The sequence below is a fragment of the Typopeltis vanoorti genome, chromosome 8, assembly GCF_054136105.1.
Source record: "Typopeltis vanoorti isolate ZY-2024b chromosome 8, IOZ_Tvanoo_1.0, whole genome shotgun sequence".
Lineage (NCBI taxonomy): Eukaryota > Metazoa > Arthropoda > Arachnida > Uropygi > Thelyphonidae > Typopeltis > Typopeltis vanoorti.
In genome coordinates this window covers 40,903,535-40,926,705 of record NC_143556.1, presented here as the reverse complement: position 1 = coordinate 40,926,705, position 23,171 = coordinate 40,903,535, and the positions used below count along the sequence as shown (strand labels likewise).

At 33.9% G+C, this 23,171-nt stretch overlaps 1 protein-coding gene across 1 annotated transcript; it reads left to right on the top strand.

Annotated features, from left to right (window-relative positions):
- The first annotated feature begins 10,545 nt into the window (after positions 1–10,545).
- On the top strand, positions 10,546–13,382 carry LOC150103940 (uncharacterized). Its single transcript, XM_090396640.1, has one exon. It carries the CDS (start codon positions 10,811–10,813, stop codon positions 12,032–12,034), a length of 1,224 nt encoding a protein of 407 aa, XP_090252766.1. The 5' UTR covers positions 10,546–10,810; the 3' UTR covers positions 12,035–13,382.
- Positions 13,383–23,171: the final 9,789 nt, after the last annotated feature.

Here is a 23,171-nt window from a genome sequence, read left to right as displayed (position 1 = left end):
TTCAGGTAAACATTTAGAAATGCTATTCTTGGGTGGTATAGGGACAGCGTATGGTTGGTGGATTATACAATAGTTGTATATACAATAGGTCACGTAATAATCATAAAAGGTGTTAGTATTTATAAAAAAAATCTATTTACAATGATATTTTTAAACAAATATTACTTATAAATATATTTTTCTTATGTGTAAATAAAACTAATGTATAAACATGAATTTATTTCGTATTTCAAATAATGTACTGTAATTAGTAAGATGAAACAGATTTGTAATTCCGATCATTTAAAAACCTACTAATATTTAGTGTAATGAGTCGCATTGCTTTTGCAACAAAACGTTTATAATATGATGATGTATTTGATGGTATCATATTGTATCCTGGTATATATGGATTATATGGATATTAGCGGATGCCCTTAGCTTGAGTATCACCTCCTTAATCTGTCTCTGTAGTTAAATTTCTGTGTGATGACTTTGTAGGCATTACTAAGAGGTATTTATCCTAGTAAGACGGAATGAATTACTTCCCCCCCCCGCGCTCTCTCCCTCTGTGTGTGTGTGTGTGTGTGTGTGTGTGTGTGCGCGTGTGTGTGTGTGTGTGTGCGCGTGTGTGTGCGTGCGTGTGTGCTGTTGTTACAATTATTGGAACTATTGTGAAAATAAGTGATATTAGAGAAAACATTGCTCTTTAAGACCATCCTGTCGGATATATGCGCATTGTTTTAGTCTATTCCCACGTTTAAGAATTATATTTGATGTCGCGAACTACCAAATCAATCCAAATAGACATCCAAATCAACGATCGCTTTAAAAAAATCTTAAATGAATAAATTGCCGAAATTTCACAATGGATTCTTTTGATTTCTCTCTTTTCTGATGGGGGTGCCAGTGTTCCTACTAAACTTGGCCTAGAGTATTCAAAAGTTAAAAGTTGTTTGGTATCTCTTTGAAACTATTATTAACTACACTTGCTACACAGATAATGGCAAGAGAGTGTTAGGATTCACTCTGATCGGAATACAAAGGGTGCCTGCTGATTTTAAAGAAATTTTAAAGAGCTTTATCCCTTCACTTGACTGGTTTTTATATGTGGATGTGAAGTACAGAGTGAAACATACAAATTAAAATACGGAAACGAAAAATTACAGAATACCTAAAAGTGAACACTTACTTTTTAACTTTCGTGAATCATCGAAATGCTGTAGTAATTTTCTCTGCTAAAACATGGCATGCGTACATTTAGTACGTTTGATGTAAAGACGTTATTTCTCTATTTATTTCTCATTTTGATAGGAAATCGCCTTCAAATGACGTCATGTGGTTTCTTAAGTTCCACATTCCCCTTTTAGATGGTCGAAATATTTAACAGCGTGTTTGAATGACAGGTGTCAAATTCATTTAGAGAGGTGGTGATTGAGCAACTGTAAAATGCCTTACTCAGATCCCATTTTCCAAAATTACATTTTTGACCTTGGATCTATAAGATGTCAGAATTTTTTCCCCAAGTTGCGTTATGTTATCAAATAGTATTAATACCCTGTTTTTTTTTTGTTTTTTTTTTCCACAGATGGTCCAGGAAATGAGGGCTAAATTATTTTTGACTTAACGACAAATACTTTGCTCAGTAATTTTTTTAGGCTTAAAATACATAGATATAAGTCAATCTAATAACTTTTCTCTATTCGCTGAAACTAGATCTCATTCAAATTATAGATGTGTATAGAAGTTCTTGGGGAACTCTTACAGTTTTCTTGGAACCTTAGGATTCCGCAGAAAGTTTGAGAAACACTGTTGCAAAGGATAAAAATCAGATACAGGTTTTTTTTTTTTTTTTTTTTTCGGAAGGAAAAAAATGCAACTACATTCATACCAGCTGAATCTGAAATAACATAGTTTATATCATAATAATATAAACATAATGAATATCATAATCCAGTTCTAAAATCCAGTACATCATTTTTAATACTAAATTCACCATCATGACTATGGCACTGTCACAGTCACTATGATTAAAATTGTGTATAAAGAAATTACAAAAACTATTCTTAGTTTCCTTAACTAGTGGAAATACCATTTATGAGAGTATTTCCACTTATGAAATGTAATATTTTAGTTCCAAGAGCAAAAACACAATAGGTATGAATAATAATCAGAAATAGCCATGGTGTTCAATTATATGATTATATAATTATATGAATCATATATTGAAAGAGAAACGTGATGTATCAATTCTTCGTCAAAGGCATTAATATCAGTATAGAAATATTATAAAATGTTACATCAAGGACTCGGAGAAATAGCATTGACTACATTCAAGAAATTGAGTAATATTTAAAGTTTTAAAAATGCTGATTTGATTGCCTGATGCGAATCATGACTCACTCTGTTTCATACTATTATCCAACACATTTTAAATGCAGTTCATCAGAAACAGTCCCACAAGTGGGCATCTGTCACGTGATTTCTGCACCATAACATGACCCGGCACTATGCCAAACAGTACTAAGAGTTCAGGAATTCTTAGCTAAGTACAGCAACCCCGTTGTTATCAACTGCTTTAGTCATCCCATTTAATCTTAATCTCTTTCCTAAACAAAGTACCAAAGGGAAAAGAATTTCAACATCTCGCTTCTATATAACACCACGCTATAGGCAGTTTTCGGTATATATCTATGGTACATTAGTAGCATGACTGGGCTACAGATTTTTTCTATTTTTATGAATTATATACTTTGCATTTATTTATTTTTTTTTTACTTAATCCATAAACACTGCTCTATAGACCAAACACGAAACTTTTTTTTTTTTTTTTTTTTTTTTTTGCAAGCCACTTCAGGCTTCCAAAAACTGGGCGATAGTCTCGCACCAGCCGAAATTTATCTCCCACCTAAGTGCAATCACAAACATCCATGCCCCATGACTAGATTCGAACCCACTGCCTGTGGGTTAGAGAGCGGTTAGCTAAGAACTCAGCTAACCTCGCTGACAAATAACTGATAGTGATCTCTGTATGAGCTTTAATTTTAGTACAAATATTATGTTCAAGATATATTTGATTCAAGATATTATGTTCAAGATATATATTATTTTATAAGAAGAACAATAATAATAATAATAATAAAAGGTATGAGAAGTACATTGCTCAAATGATAATCGAAAATTGAAATATAAGAATTCGATTTATATGCAGATTCACACTGCAGATATTGTTTCTAAAAGTTCCTTAACATAGTTAAAGCTAATAAAACCCTTAATGAATTTACGGGAACCTATACGGTTCCCGTAAATTCATTAAAGGTTTTATTAGCTTAAACCACACACACACACACACACAGTTTATCAACAATGGAACACATAAACAATTAATAATAAAAGAAATCATCTATTATTTAATAAGCCTAATCATCTGATCAAACTGTATTTATTTCCGTTGTGGAAAGTGGTGTTGCTTATATCCTGCTCATTAATATTATTTATTTATTTATTTATTGTTTTGTATACCTTTAACAGAACCTTTTACTACGAGTCTGCCGGACTGATAGTGACCAACCAATCAATCGAAACCCATCATGGGCATCACTGTTTCTGAATAAGTTTTTGTCATCCAGCGTAAAACTACGCTATTAACTGAAGGCTTCAAATTGCTGGAAATGTTTGCAGTTTGGTAAAGTTTGCAGTTTTAGTGGTATTAACATATTGTATGTCTATAACGTTTTATTGTTAGAATTTACAATTAAAAATAAATAATAATAATCGCTTAACTTCAGGTATAACTGCTCTTGTTTCATATTTGCATTGTTAATATAAATTCAGTTGATTCAAAACAACGAAAGTTATTTTTACATAAATTATCTGTATTTATTATGAATTTTTATACTACAGCATGTTTGAGAATATCTTGACGAACATTCAGCATTTGATCAACGATGACGCCAACGATTTCTTTATTGATGGAAGGAATGTTTGAAAAAGTTCAAACTTCTTCACTACCTCTAATAAATATTAATGAATAATTTTGCTATTTTTACCTGGTTACTAATATTTGGCAACATATAAAAATGATTAACGAACTTTTTTGTTGGGTTTTCTTTATGTGATCCTCCACCCCCCCCCCCCCCACACGCATCTATGAAGTTCATTAGAACAAGAACCCTGTAGTGTATTAGTATTGTGAGCAGGATAACTCTGTTTTTTTTGTCTTTTTATTTTATTTTATTTAATTAATTGCTTTTTCTTACATAATTTTGAAACCTTACTCTAGAGACAAACAAGAAACTGTTTCAAGCTTCTTCACGTCTGCAGTAAGTGGAGTTGTAGTCTCACAACGACTGATCAAATTCATCTCCCACATAAGACATTTACAAACATCCAATGGATTCAAAGCCACAGTCAATTTGTGAGTGAGTGAACATGTTAACTACATAGCCAACCAGACCCATTTTTATTTTACCTTGAATCATTTCGCTGTAACATCATCGTAACAGTAGCTATCGACGAGGATACGGCGATTTGACGTATTTGACGTATATTATAAATTAACACAGAATTTGACGACGTGTCAAATTCTGTGTTAATTTTTGAATCAGTGGAATGCTGCTGGAAAATGAAGAAAAACGAAATGCTGAGTTGTCATCACTGAAGACAGCGTAGCTATTGCAAAATGATTTTTGAATTAAAAATAAATAAATAATTCCATTTCATATCCCATATTTTCAGATGCTGAGGTCTGTGAGATCAATTTTGTTCTGCATCATCTTCATCATCATCTTAATGATGATGAAGATGATGTCTCTCAGTTTGAAAGAGACCTGGATTCAAACCTCATCTAGGAGAGGAGGCAATTTTATAGGCTTCCAAACTGAAGGTGAGTAATCTGGTCACATCGTAAGATCGGAGAGTTTTCCTTCCAGAACCTCGGATTATTCATCTGATAAAACAAATCAGAGAAAACACATGTATTTATGTGTTTCTAAAGACCAAAATATACTGATTCCTTAGCTCTCGTTTCTTCGGCACTAATTCCATCTAAACAGGAACTACCCAAGCTACCATATTCTTAGCAATGATCTTAGTCTGTTCATTAAATAGCAGAATACAGTATTTGCAGTTATATTTATTTCAAGCTCAAAGTAGATGATTCTTCATAAATTACCTTTAGAAAATCGCTCGGTTTTGCAATGATAACATTTGAACAGTGGAATAAAAAAACTATTTAGATACTGATGAAAATTATTTTTAACATGATCATATCACAGCAATTAAAAATTAAATCGCAATATTAAAAATTTAGATTTTGCAGAATGCTATATCGAATTCATTTAGAAACAGCTCATCTGCATGGTACATTTCAGAAACTGCAGCAAATTTTTAAAAACTTAAGAAAAATTGTAGCTCAGTGGATGTGGCGTTTGCATACCACGGCGCTTGGCCGCGCGAAGGAAGACTTGGTTTCGAGTCTAGTCGTCGACTAGAGGAAATTTTTCTAAGCTTTTTTTCGACCGGTTCCCGAGTTAGTCGATCTCTGGCACGAGCAAGCGGGTTTTTCCTCCCGGAAACTCGGGTTTTTCGTCCCGTAAACTAAGAAAATCGACCGTAGAACCCACATTATTTCAGACATTAAATATATTGTGTTAGCGTTAAATATATCGGGACCACGAGATGGCGGCACATTTGAGCCGTCTCTCTTCACTGTGTACTGCTTAATTAGTGATAGCCTTGGGCCATCTATCTCTGATTGGTACCAGTGGAGATTGAACTGCCCACTCAGTCTCCAAAAGTTAGATAGGGCTAAATGGCCTCGCCTACTCCCCGTATAGGGGAATAAAAAAGGCGTTAGCTGATTTTTTTTTTTTTTGAAGAAAAAAGGTGCCGGTACTGCATACCGCCAGAAAAAAGCATTGGTTGTGGCAGAGATGACAGAGAGTGATGTGAGAACAGAGGCAAATGGATAGGAAGTACTTAGGATATTGCAGACTTTCAGCCCAGTTACAAGCATATCTTTATTTGGGCTGCAATTACAGATGTATCTTCTCAGTATAAGATAAAATGGGACACCAGCTCGCATTTTATGAGAAAGTGAAAAGGAACTGGCGATGCATTTGTCTAGGCTGTTTAATTGAAGTTTCAGCTCTGGCAAAGTCCCAAGGGAGTGGAAGGAGAGGACAATAATTCCTTTACATAAAGGAGGATTTAGGTCTGTAGTAACATATTATAAACCAATCAGTATTTCGGAAGTCGTGGTGATAAAAGAACTCTTTGCTTTCTTCTCCCTCTCCCTTTGAACTTCTTCTATTTGAAAGACAGGATAACGCGTAATTCCTCTCTAATAATACTCTTTTAATTTTTTTTTGAAATTTAGATTTAATAGATTTGTTGACAGAATGATGACTATTTCTCTTTCATCTAAAATAAAATATGATCTCTAATAAATATATGCATAATAAACCGCGCCTCTGGAGCGCAACTGGAAGAACAAACGGGACATTGCGCCCTTAGATTGGAAAATACCTGAGTTCGATTCTCGTAGTGAAGAAAGGAATCTTTATATGAGCTCTTTCAATTAAAGGTGAGTTAATCTATCTCATACATTGCAGGATTTTCCTCCCAGAAACTCGGGTTTTTCATCGCTCGAATAGTCAAATCGACCATGAGATCAGACGCAATTTACAGAAAAAAAGAGGTAGTTGTGGGCCAGATGGCGTTGTGTGTTAATGGTAGTAGTATCGTTATGCGTAGTTGAATAACTGAGTAGTAAGAGAATGATGTGTGTAGTGAAGTAGAGTAGTGTGCCCTCTCATGATGAGTTCTTGGAGGTGTCAGGTAATAATAATAATAATAACAATTATTAATATTAGTATTACCTATTATTATTATCTTAAGGTTTTCCCATGTAAAACACTGGGGCACCTCGTAAACAAATTATTAAGTGACCGATGTTTCAGGGTAGCAAATGAGGGAAGTATCAGTAAACACAGAGTGCTTAAAAATGGGCTACCACATGGCTTGGAGGTAGCAGCACTGCTTTTTTATCTTTATATCACAGACATCCCTGAAACAGTTAGTAGAAAGTTTGCTTATGCAGATGATCTGGCTTTGGTGATCAGTGACAAATCCATTGAAAGAAATGAAGAAATATTGATGAATGATATGTCGGACTAAATAATTTAAATATTAATAATAAATTAAATCTTGGTAAAACTGAATGTTCCTGTTTTCACCTTAATAATAGACTTGGAAATCAAAAACCAGAGATATATGTTGATGGGACATTAATCTCGTTTAATCCTATACCTAAATACTTGAGCATAATTTTGGATAGAACTTTGTCACATGTCATATGATTAATATTGCTGCTAAAGTACGTACTAGAAATAATATAGTCCAGAAGCTCTGCAGTACTATATGGGGTGCAAGTGCCACAACCCCACAGTGCACCACGTTGGGTCTGATTTACAGTGCAGCAGAGTACGGTGCCCCTGTTTGGCTTAATAGCTATCATGTCAACAAATTAGATGTATAACTTAATTTCATTATGCACTTAATATCGGGCTGTATCAGAAGCACACCTTTACAATGGCTCCCGATTCTGAGCCATATTTATCCTACAGAATTGCGATGACAGGAAGCTTTGCTTCGTGAATATAAAAAATCGGCTTACGCCTTTTATTCCCTAATAGGGAATAGGGAGGCCTTTATACCCTATCTAGTTTTTGGAGGCTGAGTAGGCAGTTCAATCTCCATCGGTAGCCAATCAGAGATAGCTGGCCCATGTCTATCACTACTTATAGCAGCCACCGATGAAGAGGCTGGCAAACAAGTGCTGCCATCTCTTGGTACCTAACCCTAACAAGATATGTTACTGTCTGAAATAATGTGGGTACTATGGTCGACAAGCGGGACAAGTGGATTTTTCCAGGAGGAAAAACCCGCTTGCCCGTGCCAGAGATCGACTAACTGGGGAACAGGTCGAAGATAGGCTTAGAAAAAGTTCCTCCAGTCAGCGACTAGCCTAGAACCTAGGTTCTAATCTAGTCACTAGGTTCTAGTCTTCGAGCGGCCAAGCGCAGAGGACATAAACGTCACTTCCACTGAGCTACTCGTGAATATAAAAGAATCCTAAATAACCAAAACCTTCCAAAACATGAGTTTATTCCACATGCTTTATCTGATAGATTGAAATCCAGAAGATCTGCCATTCGGATTTCCTGTAATTTTCTCAGTTAGAATGCCAGCTTGACGAAAGTGGTATGCACTATGGACTCAGCTGAAGTCTGTAGCTACATAAATATTCTTCAAAAGCTCTCTGGATTTGACTTGCCCAGGAATATATGGAAAACTGCTAATTGGATCCGTACAGGTCACAGTGTATGTGGAGACTTACTATTAAAGTGGGGAAAGATACCGAATATCCCTACTGCCCTTGTGGAGTGGGGATTCGGTATCTGGAGCCGAGACCCAAACCATTCGTCATATGGTTCAGGAATGTAAGTAAGCTAATGGAATATCCAGGTGAACTAAAGGACATTTTTGATATATCCCCAGAGGCTATCAATTCGATTAAAAGAATAAATGTAAAAATATGAGTAAAGTTTTGTTTCATGTTTGTCATAGGTTAAATACATGAATTTTGTTTGTCTATGTTTTACTTTATATTATAATTTTATATGTTTGTATCTTATCCATATTATCTCATCTCATCTTCCTTTTACCCTCTTTTACCTTGCAGTGTAGAGGGTTTATTAATCATTGGACCTCAAACCGTTCACAGGATAAGTTGGTCAGCCCTACGTCCGTAGTGTTGAGTTCTCGGCCATTATACTCATCGTGTTTAGTTTCCACTTGGTTTGTTTATTTTATTATTTATTTATTTATTTTTGTTTTTGAAACTTTTGTCGCATAATATAGTGAAAAGTGAGGCGATGACTTCTTTTAGTTTATTGTAGTTAATGCCTAATCATTTTATGATATTTGATGTAAGAGAATATCAGAAGTCTCCCAGAAGAATCCATATTTACATGTATTTTATTTTATTCCCTTTTCACCATGTGTACAAGCTATACGATAAACAAACAAACAAATAAATAATAATACTGAATTAAATCAAGGTGAAATACTTCAAGCTGCAGGAGCCTGTGTAGCTCGTTTGCATACCACTGCGCTTGACCGCACGAAGAAAGGCTTGGTTTCGAGTCTGGTCTGCGACTAGAGGAAATTTATTTCGACCGGTTCCCGAGTTAGTCGATCTCTGGCATGGGCAAGCAGGTTTTTTCTCCCGGAAACTCGGGTTTTTCGTCCCGTAAACTCAAGAAAATCGACCGCAGAACCCGCATTATTTCACGCATTAAATATATTGTGTTAGGGTTAGGGACCGCGAGATGGCGGCACTTGTTGAGCCATTCTCTTCACTGCATGCCACCTAATTAGTGATAGCCTTGCGCCAGCTATCTCTGATTGGGTACCAGTGCAGATTGAACTGCCTACTCAGTCTCCAAAAGTTAGATAGGGCTAAAAACGACCTCGCCTACTCCCTATACAAGAATAAAATGGCGTTAGCAGATTTTTTTTTTTTTTTTTGAAATAAAATATGATCTTCAAGTCTTACTGAATGATGGCGTAACTGCAACTCGGAGTTGCCTCTAAGTTGGTCTCAAAATCCATTGCTGGTTCTGTGCGCTTTCATTAAATGTGTGCACATTTTTTGGGTAACCTCAGTTTTCAGGATTCAGCAGTATAATAATAATGTCATCATTTCTTAATACAATAAATGGAAAAGATCCGAAAATAGTTTAAGAGGACGTATAACCATTTTTAAAAATAAAAATAAAAATATATTTATACAATACAAGGCATTCGTTTTGCACATGAGAATACCACTGAAATTTCTCGGGTTGGATGGCGGCAGCAGTTTCTTTGGAAGAGGACATGAATCGGCGACAGTCATATTCCATGCGCTCTGACTATTGCATAACACAATTTTATTTATTTATTTTATTAAAGTATTAATGTAGAATTACGTCTAGTTCTCTGATTACATTTTCTGAAGTAATTATAATGCAATTTCATGTGTGCAAAGTGTGCCTTTTAAAAACTCACATTCAGTTATGGCGTGTTATTTATTATTATTATTTTTTTATCATCTTAAAAATTCAACCTCATGAGGTTAAGTCGAAGTCAGAGAATTAGTACTCCGTGTTGCTAACATTCGTAAAGTTTAGATTTTTAAACTCACCATCATCATCATCACGAACCATGAGCTCACTGCCCATTGGTGTCCGATGCCTCCTTCACTATCTTCTTCCATCTTTCTTTGCCCAGTGCACAGTGTCGCAGTTTCTGCAAACCCATTCCACACCGGTCCTTTATGTCGTCTATCCATTCTCTATATGGTCTGCCGCTTCTGGTATTTTTAAAATGTCATCATTTTAAAAATCCCATCATGCTCCGAAATATTTCAGTAGGTGGCGTAGCAGCTTGTTTAAACTTGTGTTTCGGCCGTTATACTCATCGTGTTTAGTTTCCACTTGGTTTGTTTATTTTATTATTTATTTATTTATTTTTTTGTTTGAAACTTTTGTCGCATAATATAGTGAAAAGTAAGACGATGACTTCTTTCAGTTTATTGTAGTTAATGACTAATACTTTTATGATATTTGCTGTAATAAGATATCGGAGGTCTCCCAGAAGTTTATTGCTGAAGATGCAAATTTATACATTGATATCTCCATCTCCACCGATGCTGTTTAATTTTTCCCAAGGACTCTGTGGAAACCCAGGTATCTTCTATGTTACTTCAACTGTATAAACATATAATATGGGAGTAATAAGTGTCTTAGCCACAACAGCGAATTGGCTGTTTTATCTGTCTGCTCTCATTATTAAAGCTGTGCTTGGAATAAATCATTTTCTAATGACAGAAGTTTTTGGTGTTTTGAGTGATATATGGGGCATTGTTTTTGATGTTGGAAGTAATGTAGCAATAGCTTTATGGTATGCATTTGAAGATTTTAGCTATTTTGTTGGCGAACTAATGAGCGGAGTTTGCGCTGTAACTCACGTTTGTTTTGGATTGGCATACGGATGTATTGCATGGACTTACAGTGTATTACACATTTTGTTACACCTAATTTTTCGAATATATACTCTTGTTCTCTCAGTGTTTAACATATTTACAAACTGGATATGGATGATACTGGAGATCTTACGGCATGTTATAGTTCTTTTGTGGTGTGCTACATTGCTTATACTGCAGTGCCTTCCTAATACATTAACTTTTCTTTTTATTGGAGTAGTTACTGGCAGTGTGAATTTAGCATCTTTTCTTAAAAAAAGTACTGAACATGGATTACAGAATATGAAAACAATATTATTGGCTAACTTCCTTAAAAGCAAGGAATTCTTTGCAGCCATTCCTCTTAATGCATATTTGGGACTTTTACTACTTCTTGTTTTGTATTATATCTATAAGCCAGCATTCAACATTTTAAGAAAAAGTTTGATATATATTCAAGCTAAATTACTTAGTGGATTAAGAATTCTCTTTAGACAGTTGCATGGTTTAGTGAATCTTGTCATAGTTGGAGCATTGGTTTTAAGAGAACCTGAAGATGTGCCAGATAACTCCAGTAATGAAGATAGTGATAATCCAAATGATAATGAAGATAGTGATAATCCAAACGATAATGAAGATGGTAATAATGCTAATATTAGAGAGGTAATGGACAATAATATAATTCTGGCTCATAGTACTGTTTATAGAGATGCTAAGAAAATGCCATCAACATTAAAATTAGAATTAACAGATGAAAGCAGTGATGATGATATTAATCCACAAATGAGAGGATTGCAAAGGCAGCTGGAAAAGGAGAGAGACCGTTATTTATGTGTTGTGTGCCAAGATCGACCCAAAAGTGTAACATTGTTACCATGTCGACACGTGTGCTTATGTGAAAGTTGCTCCTTAAGACTCATAAGAACACACTGTGTATGCCCTATTTGTAGAAGATCCATACTTGATACAATGCATGTGTTCATTTAAATTAGTGTAAAACAGGGAGTGCGTCAAGTTATGTATATTTACTTCAATTGTAAAAGTCATTTATTCAAACTTCAATCATATTTATAATGAACAAAAGTGATTTTCATGCTTGTCTTTGAAAATAAATATATCATTTACCTTTTAAAATTTTTGTTCTGGTATCTACATATATTAGAACCATTTACTTTAATGAACAAATCAAAAGTAATGTCAAATTTTTTTACTGTGTATTCTTTCTTTTTCCTTTCTTTTTTTTTTTCTTTTTTTCTTTTTTGTTCTTAGTGATATATGGTATAGTATTTTGTTTTATTTCCAAAGTTCTAGATAAACTTCTAGTCAACAGCTTGTCAATAGCAAACTTGCAGTTTCATAAGAGATGTAATGGTTTGATGTAAAGTTTACTGTAATTTGATAGTTCTTATTTATTAAAATTAAATCTGCATATATCATTCTGATAAAACATTTCTTTATTGTTCATCAAATCAAGATTACATTTTGTCATATGAATTAATTGTGTGTTTACCTGTACTGTGTTTTACTCATGAAATCTAATTTCTGGTCAACAAGCTCTGTGTGCACAATATTTTCTTTTTTTTCCTTCTTTCTTTTAGTGCCGTCATAGGATAAATATGTTGTATTGCCAGTATTTCTGTTTATGCATTTTTTAAAAAATTTTTTTTTTAAATCTTGAAACTTGAAAGTTTGTCTATTTTTGTTGCACTTTCACTTTTGAAAATAAGTATTCATGAATAGAGTATTCATTTGATTATGTTCAATATAAACACTTTTATTTCAAAAGCTTTTTTAATTCTCAGTTCATTTGGGAATTGAAAGTGAAGATTTAATTATTTTACAACTTCATACTATTAGAGCTTTCACCAGAGTACTGTGAATTTTGTTGCATGTAGGAATAAATTGTTATTAGACTAATATTTCATTTAATGGTAATCTGGTTTGAATGTGTACAACATAAAAGAAACCACTTTTTAGACAAATGTGAGATTAAGAAAACATTAATTTTTGGCCTGTATATTTTGTATGCATTGTAGTCTTTATTATTAATATTTTCACAGATATTTGTTAATATTTTATTATTATGGTTTACTGTGTATTGTACCATTTTGAGTCCAATGATTGGCAAAGTAAATATCTGAACATTCACTTGCTGGACTGCAAAATGTAGACCATATAATTGGTTTGTCTTTCCTTTTATATTGGGAATAGTGTAAAAACTGATGTGTTGCATCAAAACTTTTTTTTTATTGCATTTTATTGATTACTTCAAAGGGAATAGAGAAAATATTTGATACAGAGCTACACTACAGAACAAATGTTTTTTTTTTTTTAATAACTGTATTATAGATACATTGAAGAGTTGCAGTTTCATTAAACCATTTAAATAACCATACAGCTTCAGTTTGTTATTATTATTATTATTTTTTTTTGTCCATAAATCTGATTTAAACCGAGCAGTGATTCTGAACTTATTTATCCATAAAGATTGTTATATATATATATATATATATCACTTGCAACAGAACATAAGGTCTGTATCCGTATTTAACATTATGATGATGATATATATCATAACAGTACACACACATATATATCGAGCCTTGATAAGATTCTATCTAGACTACTGTGTCCAGATTTGGGCGCCAGAGTTTGTTCTTGATGGGGAGGAGGCAGGATCCAGAGATGTGTGACCAAGATGATAGCAGGTCTATGGAATGAACCTTATGAGAACAGGTTGAAGATTTGTGGGTTGCAGAAATTGGCTGATAGGTAGAAAAGGGACGATATGATTGAGACATTCAAATTACTGAAGGGTTTCTATAAGATTAATTCAGAAGATATTTTTCAGAATAAGACTGGTGGTGGGAGGATTAGGGGCCATCCATGGAAGCTGGGTAAGAGTGTGATTAGCAAGGTGTTAGAGCTAGGTTTTTTACTTGGAGAGTGGTGAATGAGTGGAATAGGCTGCCAAAGTCTATTGTGGGTGCCATGCCTGTAAATGAGTTCAAGGCAAAGTATGATAGATACTGTGTGAATGTTGAATAGTTGTTCTAGACATGAAGTTAGGGCCTCCCTTGATGAGTAAGGACTCCTTGGAGTTGCCCGTTCTAATAATAATAATAATAATAATATATATGCACGTACTCTTATGATGAAAATACACAAGCTCAATGCTACGTTTTTTTTTTCTTTTATTTTCTTATTTTTTTAAAACCTTTTTATTTGGCTATACAATGTGCAAAGTGTGTATTCAGCAACATCTATTGAATTGCACTTTAGTTATACTTTAACTGACAAATTAATTGTGCTTTTATGATGCTGTTTACACTCCTTTTAAATTTTAATGAAAGAAAACACTTTTGCAGATCTATTGATATTTTGTGAATTTATCAGCAGATTTTCAAATCTATTTATCCCAGATTCATTTGTATTTTATTTTTGTGTATTCTTCATTATGGAAAATAATTTGTATATTCCAGTCGTGAATGTTGTTTAGATCAGAAGATTTTTGTTACCAAAAGGTTACAAAAATCTTATCTAATGAGATCTGTGCACAGGAGTTCAAGTATGGTCCAGGCATGGCTTCATTGCAGTTATCCCACTATTGCAACTATCCTGGATTTTCATCACCACTTTAGTTACATGGTGATGAAAATACTCTGAACTTAGCCCACTATCCAACACCTCAAGATCTTTTACTTCCTCCAGTTCTTTCAATATAGCCTTGCAAACAGAACCCATACAACCCTCCATTTGTAGATTCCAACGTTTTATGCATCCTACCCTTAGTTATACTAAACTGATAGTCCTATTAATTTTCCCATCTTTCTAGCCTATTCAAATCTTCCTCAATGTGTATCATTCTTAAGAACCTTTTTCAGTTTCACTTCTATAACTGAATAACTGAACATCTTCATGCAAAACTTTTATAGTCTTGTTGATACAAAGGTTGGATCATAATGGCCTGCATACTGAGCTCTGCAGAACAGTAATTTAACATGTCTCATTGATACTTTCTCTATACTCTGCTGTTTGATATAGGTCACAATTACAATTGCTAATCTAATATTTAAACCACTCTATTTGCAACTTAAGTAACTTGTCATATGCTTTGGTAAAATGTAGAAAGAGTTATTTTATATGTATTCCCCTTCATTAACCATTCTTATTACTTTATTATGAAATGTGACAGAATTACTAAAATAAGATCACTCCTTATCAAATCCATGTTGATCTGCATAAATAATCTTACTCTTATCCAACTACACATAAACCCTTATCAACCTTTCCACAATTTTCACCACTGATTTTGCTTTATGCCATATTTATGCTTCTGTTTGTATCATCATGTTTATAAAATGGCATTATTTTATCCTCCTTTGGCTTCCTCAGTGAAATTTTTCATATTTTTGAAAAATTGGACTTATAGTAATAAATTTCATGTGAAAACTTAATAAAATTAATAGCACTATCTTATGAATTGCTTAGTTTTTTTTTTTTTTTGAACAAACAATTGAAACAATATAAAATTGTTTTTTGCTGAGATTTCCTGTGGTTCTGTTTCAGAATTTGACATTGTTCGGCAGTGTCACTATAGAGCAGCCACTTTCTAGTACTGCAAGCAGCATAAAGTAGGTTTTCAATTGTTTTTCCTGATTCTTTAGAAGTATAAAGATTCTTCCCAGATCCTATCAAAAATTTTGCTGTTGACTAAACACATGACAAATGCAGATTTTACTTATTAGTTCAGTATGTTTATTTATATCAGCAAAAACTCCATTCAAAATTTTAGTTTGCTATTGCTTTCTTCTTAATCTATGTACTTCGAAGAATAGAAGTATGCTATTCTGGATGGAGAACAACAAACTAGTTGTTAAATGCTGTTATGAAGGATAAAATTTAATTTTAGAAAAAAATAATTCTTATTGAATCTGTTTTGGTTGCCAAAGAAATTTAGACATGGCTGTCAATTATGAAATGCACTCAGTATCAGACTTAATAAAAACTGGAAATGTGAACTTAATGTCAACCTTAATTTAGGTTGACACAGAATTATTAAAATCAGATACATATATGTTCTATTAGATTGGTAGCAATTTTGTGATATATCTGTGAAATGATAGTATTTCACAGATATATTGAATTCATAGTATATGTTAATTGTATATTTAGAAGGCATACTGCTTATTTCTATGCTAAAATAAAATTTAGCATTTATGTGAGTATTTTGTGGGGTATAACTTTATTATGAACTGCAGTTACTTTTGTGCTGTTACATTTAATTTTTGATTTTTACAGTTTGTACAATATGATTTTGTCTGCAATAATAGTAGCAGGATTTAAATTTGATTGCTATAGCAGTGTAACGAAAAAGGAAATGTCCACTAGATGTTTTTTAAAATACAATTGTTATATTTGATAATAGTTAATATATTGAATATGTTAAACTTTTGTTATAGTTGTAAAGTTTTACACATATGCTTTAAAATAAACTGAAAGTTGAAATAAAACATTATGTTTTGTTAACTGATCTTGCTTGTCCTAAAGTGCAGGTCTGATTGCATGATTTGTTTTAAAGGGATTTTGAATTCAAATGCAATTTCAAGCAATATCAAGTGATATTGTAATCAAGAAATGAGCAGATCACTGATAAATGTATTTAAGATCTAACATGTATTATATACAGTGCCTTTTTTTCATTGCAATCATATAGAAAAGAAATTATCATTCCAAGAGAAAATGCAGCTCTGTATCAAAAATCCAATCTATGGGACTTAAAATCCAATGTCATAAAGTATGTTTGTTCCTCTAAACTGTCAGTGCTACAGATTGAACTACAACAGCTTTTTGAATTTAGGATCACCATAAATAAAAAAAAATGACCTTATAATTTTTATTTCTTCGAGCCATGCAGGTGAATTTAACTCATTGGTGCTCTCTCTCTCTCGCTTGCTCTTTTCTCTGCTCTCCTCTCCTTCTTTTCCTTTCTACTTATACATTATTATTATCCTAAGCAGAACTAATGCAATGTCTAGAAAATAATTGTAATGAGATAATTTTTATGTACTGTACTGTATTATGCTAGTACTATACTGAATATGTGCTAAAAGTAAAATCAAGCTTATAATGTTTACTTTTGCTGTGTGAACATAATAGATCAGCATAATCTCTCAAATGAATTTTTAATTATATTCTGCATTTGGTAGACAGTTCATCAAAGCAATTAATGTTAATGAGTTAACTAAATAAAAGCATTAGAAAGTTAAATTAATCCTGATAAGATTTCTGATTTACTTCATTCAGTTTACACTTCTTTATTATTATTATTTTCTGGACTTCTCCATGGAGTCCAAAGACTCATTGCAGGAAACCAAAACTATTCACACAGTCTATCATACCTCCCCTTGAATTCATTAACAAAGTACTCACAACTGACTTTGGCAATCCATTCCATTCATTCATGACTCTCCAAAGCAATAAATCTAGTCCTCATATCTGTATTAACCACACCTTTATTCAACTTTTTCTGGCCCCTTTAGATGAGTGCCAAAACATTTCCCTTGCATAAATCCTATAAAACCCTTGAAGCAACTTAAATATTTCTCTCATATCCCCTCTTTTATTCATATCAACCAACTTCTGCAATCCGCACACTCTCAATCTATTCTAATAGGGAATGTTTCACGGACCACTCACCATTTTGGTTACTCACCTCTGAATCTTCCCCACCACTTCCTCATCTTCAAGGAACCCAGTAGGCCAGATCTGAGTACAGTAATACAGATGTGGCATATCAAGGCCTTATGAAGAGGAATAACTTCCTTATCTATACTTGTGTGTTCTTCAGTAGCCAAATAATCTTATGGGCTACTTTAGCAATATGTCCTCTAAACTTTAACTCTAGCTTCATCCATTTCCTGGAGTACATTTTCATCAATGTTATACAGCTTGTAATCTATTTATCCCAACATGCATAACTTTACATTTCTGCACATTAAACTGTACCTATTATTATTATTATTACCATTATTACCCATATTGACAACCTGTTTAAATCGTCCTGCTAGCTCTCTACATTGTCTTGATTAACTACCTAATTTTACATCATCAGCAAACAACTGAATATTTCCTTTTTGTTTATTTTCTATATCATGTATGTACATTTTAAACAGTAGTGGTCCCAGCACTGAACCTTGCGGCACACTACTATTTACTTGTTTTCACTTTGATTCTGCCCCTCCATATCCCACTTTTGGATATTTGTCCAGCAGCCACTCTGTTATTCACATAACTAATGTCATATCCATCCTCATTTGTTCTAATTTGCTTAACAGAGTTACATGTGGCATTCTGTCAAATGGCTTTGCAAAATGCAGCAGAATCATTGTGTAGCTATTTCCTTTATCTAACTCAACTGTTACCCTATTATAAAAAAAGTTAGTAAATTAGAAAGCCATGTTTGCCCCTCATTTTTATCCACCCATTCTTGAATTCTTTTTTTTTTTGACCAATTTTTTCAATACTTTTGTCACCATGCCTTGAGATACTGATTGGTCTATAATTTGCTACTGCAGTCCTAGAACTCCCTTATGCAAAGCAATTGTGTTTGCAGTCAGATTCTGAATCATTTAAATTAATAGAAGAAAATCATGACTTCAAATATGCAATTAGCAAAATGATAACTCTTAATTATGCCAATGTTTTCTTAATATGTTAAATATATTTGGTAATTGAAAGGAATATGGTCAAGTCTTTAATAAATTAGTTTTTCTTTTGGCTATTCAAAATTAAAAAATCAGTCAGTAATTTTTAATTAATTTTGACCATGAAATGATGAGAATTTCTCCCACTTACAAAAATATATTTTATACTTGAAGGAAAATAAGTAATTTTAAAGCAACTATAAACTATCATTTGTTATCGTGGGACAGTTAAATATGTTTTATGTACAAATTTGTATTAATCAGCAGAATATGCATATAATTACATTACATGCTTTTATGAATTTAACTACTGAAATGGCTTTGATATGTATACACATCAGTAATCAGTAATTCCATGGATGTGAAGTGTCCATTGGAGTTAACATTTGGATATTGTTGTAATAACATGAATATGAAGCTTATAATTTTGATATATATCCATGTGGCTGTTTGGGTAGTTAAAACAAAATCATGTAAACTGCATGTTATACCGAGAAGTAGATATGTAAGTTTGGGTGGTATGTGATGTATGTACTAAACACTATTGCTTTTCTTAATCACAGATTGATTGTAAATTTCATTATGATTCTTATATAAAATAATCTTCATTTTTCTATCATTTAATCTGAACTTGTTATATGATATATCAGTTTTTGTTGATTTTTTAAATTTATTTTTTATGATGATGACTTCACACATGAAAGGTCACAGAACCTGTAACACTGCAGTGCCATGTGTGGGTAAGTGATTAAGGAGAAAGAAGTAGCCTATTGATATATTTCATGATATAATTTCATGTTGATGTTAAAATACATAATCTTAAAATTGAATATGAGACCTATCTGTATATAGCTTAATAAAAAAAAATGAAAATTTAAACCATATTCAGCTTTCCTATTCATACATATCAAAGAATGCAGAACAAAAGCTAAAAAGGTAATAAAACATTAAGTATTAATATTAATTTTTGAGTGACTTATTTAATTATATTTATATGCATTTATAAATTTCAGTGAGTAACTCATAAATTAATACCTTGATAATGCATATTCAACCTTGTAAGGCTGTGCCCAATTTTTTTTGCTTTTTATTTATTTATTATTTATAATTGTCAGTTTCTATAATTTCATTTTATTTGTCTTATTTTATTTTTTAGTTGCTTCTATATATGTTTTGGGTTTTTCCTCATTCTCCAATTTCAGTGATCATCATCATTAAATTCCTGATATGTACCCTCAGGGGATATATACAATATTATATTGTACTACATGAAAAAGCTACACCATTACTGTCAACAATTTTCCTCCAAATTAATCTGTTATCTGTCAAGACTCCAATATTATCAGCTCTTATATTTCTGTCTTCTGAGGCATTTTTTCTTTTTACTATATCAATCCACCTACATCTTGGTGTTCCTCTGGGTCTTTTTTTTGCCATTCTGACAAAGAACACTTATTATTACACCCTCCATGAAGTCGACAGACTCATAGTGGGAGGTTCATTCAACTGACAACATATAGAATCTTAAAGTCCTTAACACTCCTTGTATTAACAACACATTCTCGTAATGCATTCCATTCGCTGACAGTTCTCCTTGTAAAAAATCTAGTCCTCGCACCCTTCTTTACCACACAACTTTTACATAACTTCCAGGAATGACCTCTGGTTTTTTCCCTCTCACCTTCTACTCTTTTTATAATCCCCTCTGGATTAATCTGATAAAATCCTCTCACTAACTTAAATGTCTCTATTATATCACCTCTCTTCCTCCTATTCACTCTGCAATCCATATCTCTTCAACCTCTCTCCATAGCCAGCATTCCAAAGTCCCAATATTGTCTTAGTCACTCGCTCTGGACCCTCTCCAATGTCTCCACATCACATTGAAAACCAGGTGACCAGATCTGGCTATAGTAGTCCAAGTGTGGTCTGACCAGTGCCTTATACAGTGGCACAACCTTCCTTATCCTTGCATGTTAGAGTACTTATCATAGCAGCACTATGATGTGCAAACTTTGCAACCCTAGTAATATACCCTCTAAACTACAGTCTGTTATCAACCATCACTCCCAAATCTCTAATCTCATCCACTTCCTGCAGTATGGCACCATTGATATAGTACATAGCGTTATATTTTTGCACTCCAAAATGCAACACCTTGCACTTATTGATATTAAAACTACAACTCCACTCTTTTGTCCAAGTAAAAAAGTCTATTCAGATCTTCCTGAAGGGATTCAGCATCAGCAGCGCTACTTATAATTCTTCCCAACTTTGCATCATCAGAAAATAATTGAAGATCCCCAGTCAGTCCACATGATATATCATTTACAAACAAGTTAAACAGCAGGGGCCCAAGAACAGAATCCTGGGGCACGCCACTGGTCACTCTTCTTTTTTTGAGACACTGCTCCATCATACACAACCTGCTGGAATCGTTCAGAGAGCCAATCTCTGATCCATCTAACCAGTGTACTGTCTATTCCCATTCCCTGCAGCTTGTACACCAAGTTATCATGTGGTAATCTATCAAATGCTTTTGCAAAATCTAAGAATATCACTGTATATGATTCTCCCTTATCTAACACACTTGTCACCTTATTATAAAATGCAAGCAAATTACTTAAACAGGACCTATCCTTTACATATCCATGCTGACCTTCATAAAGAATGCCATGTCCATCAACTCAATTCTGTATTCTATTCCTTACCAATCTTTCCAACACCTTGACCACAAACTGCAGTTATACAGACTGGCATATAGTTGGAGACTTCTGTCTTAGAACCATGCTTGTGGAGTGGTACTAAAAATAGTACCACTCCACAAGCCCTCTTTCCACTCCTTAGGAACCTTAGCCACTGCAAGACTTTCATTAAATAACCAGGTCAAGGGTATAACCAACTGTGGTGCACATTCCTTAAGCATATGTGGTGATATGTCATCCATTCCTACAGCCTTATTCACATCTAACCCAACCAACATCTGATACACCTCTGTTTCTTTCACTTCCACTTCTCCTAATATTTGCCTCTTTTCTATATATTGCATGGCATCATTTACACCAGTATGATATATGCTGATAAAAATGCTTGTTCAATAATTCTACTATATCCTTTGCAGACTAACATCAGACCAATCTGATGTTAGACTGCTGCCATGACTATCCACCAGTTCTAATCTGTAGTTATTCTTCCTCTTGTTTGCCATGTATTCTTGTTGAGAGGCTTATACGCTGTTTAAACATGATAACTAATATTTAAGGAATTGACAGCGTATACTAGAAATATAAATTAAATAAACTTTAATATATACTTTCTGATATTTCGGCAAACGTCACGTTGCGATCTTCTTGGGAACTTAATACAAAGACACGTGCACACAAGTACTACATAACAGCAAATAAGAACTGAAGCTAGGAAGCTAACGTTTTCCTAACGTCCTGATGGTGCCCCCTGGTGGGCTATATTGGTTGTTCTTGGCCTTTGGGCTGAAGTTCTTCTGATAAATGTTTCCCAAATTTGGGGCAGTCTCATGCATCCAAATTTGTTGATGTTTGGCATGTTCCTAAGGGCTGAGGCTGATTCCATGAATAGTCTTTCATACTTGAACTTCCTGCGGTGTATGACTGTGGCTTTTTTCCATCTTATTCTGTGGCGAGTATCCAGAGCGTGGTCTGCAAGCCCAGAGTGGCTGTACTGGTGAAATCGGATGTAATCCTTGTGTTCTGAGATTCTGATATTTGCTGTCCTGCCTGTTTGGCCAAAGTAAGACAATTTACAGCTGCAAGGGACCTGGTATACACCAGGTAGGTCTAGGGGAAGTGGTTGGTTTTTAGTGGAGCGGATAAGGGATGCCAATTTTCTATGTGGGCTGTAACAAGTGGTTAAGTCATGTTTCCTTAAGATTTTGTTGATTTTTTCCGAGGTGCCTCGGATGTAGGGAATGGTGATGGATTTAGAGTAATCTTTTTTGTGAGGGGGAGGGGGTGGTGGGTTGTGGATAACCGGGTTAAGTATTTTCTGGATTTTTTTGGGGGGTAGCAGAGTGTCACGGATGTGATTTAGTTCAGTGGTTAGGGCTTGATCATTTGAGCAGATTATTTTTGCCCTGTTGAATAGTGTCTTAATAACTCCATATTGTTGTGAGGGGGGGGTGATGGGATTGTTGGTGAATGTATCTGCCTGTATGGGTGGGTTTTCTATAAACTGAGAAAACCAAGGTTCCATCAGGTTGGCGGGTGACTAGTGTGTCTAGGAAGGGGAGGTTATTGTTTTCCTCTTTTCCCAGGGTGAACTTGATTCTAGGGTGTTGGTTGTTTAAGTGTGTTAGGAAGGAGAGGAGTGAATCCGGGCCATGTGGCCAAATAGCAAACACATCATCAATGTAGCGAAGCCATATGGTAGGTTTTTGTGGGGCT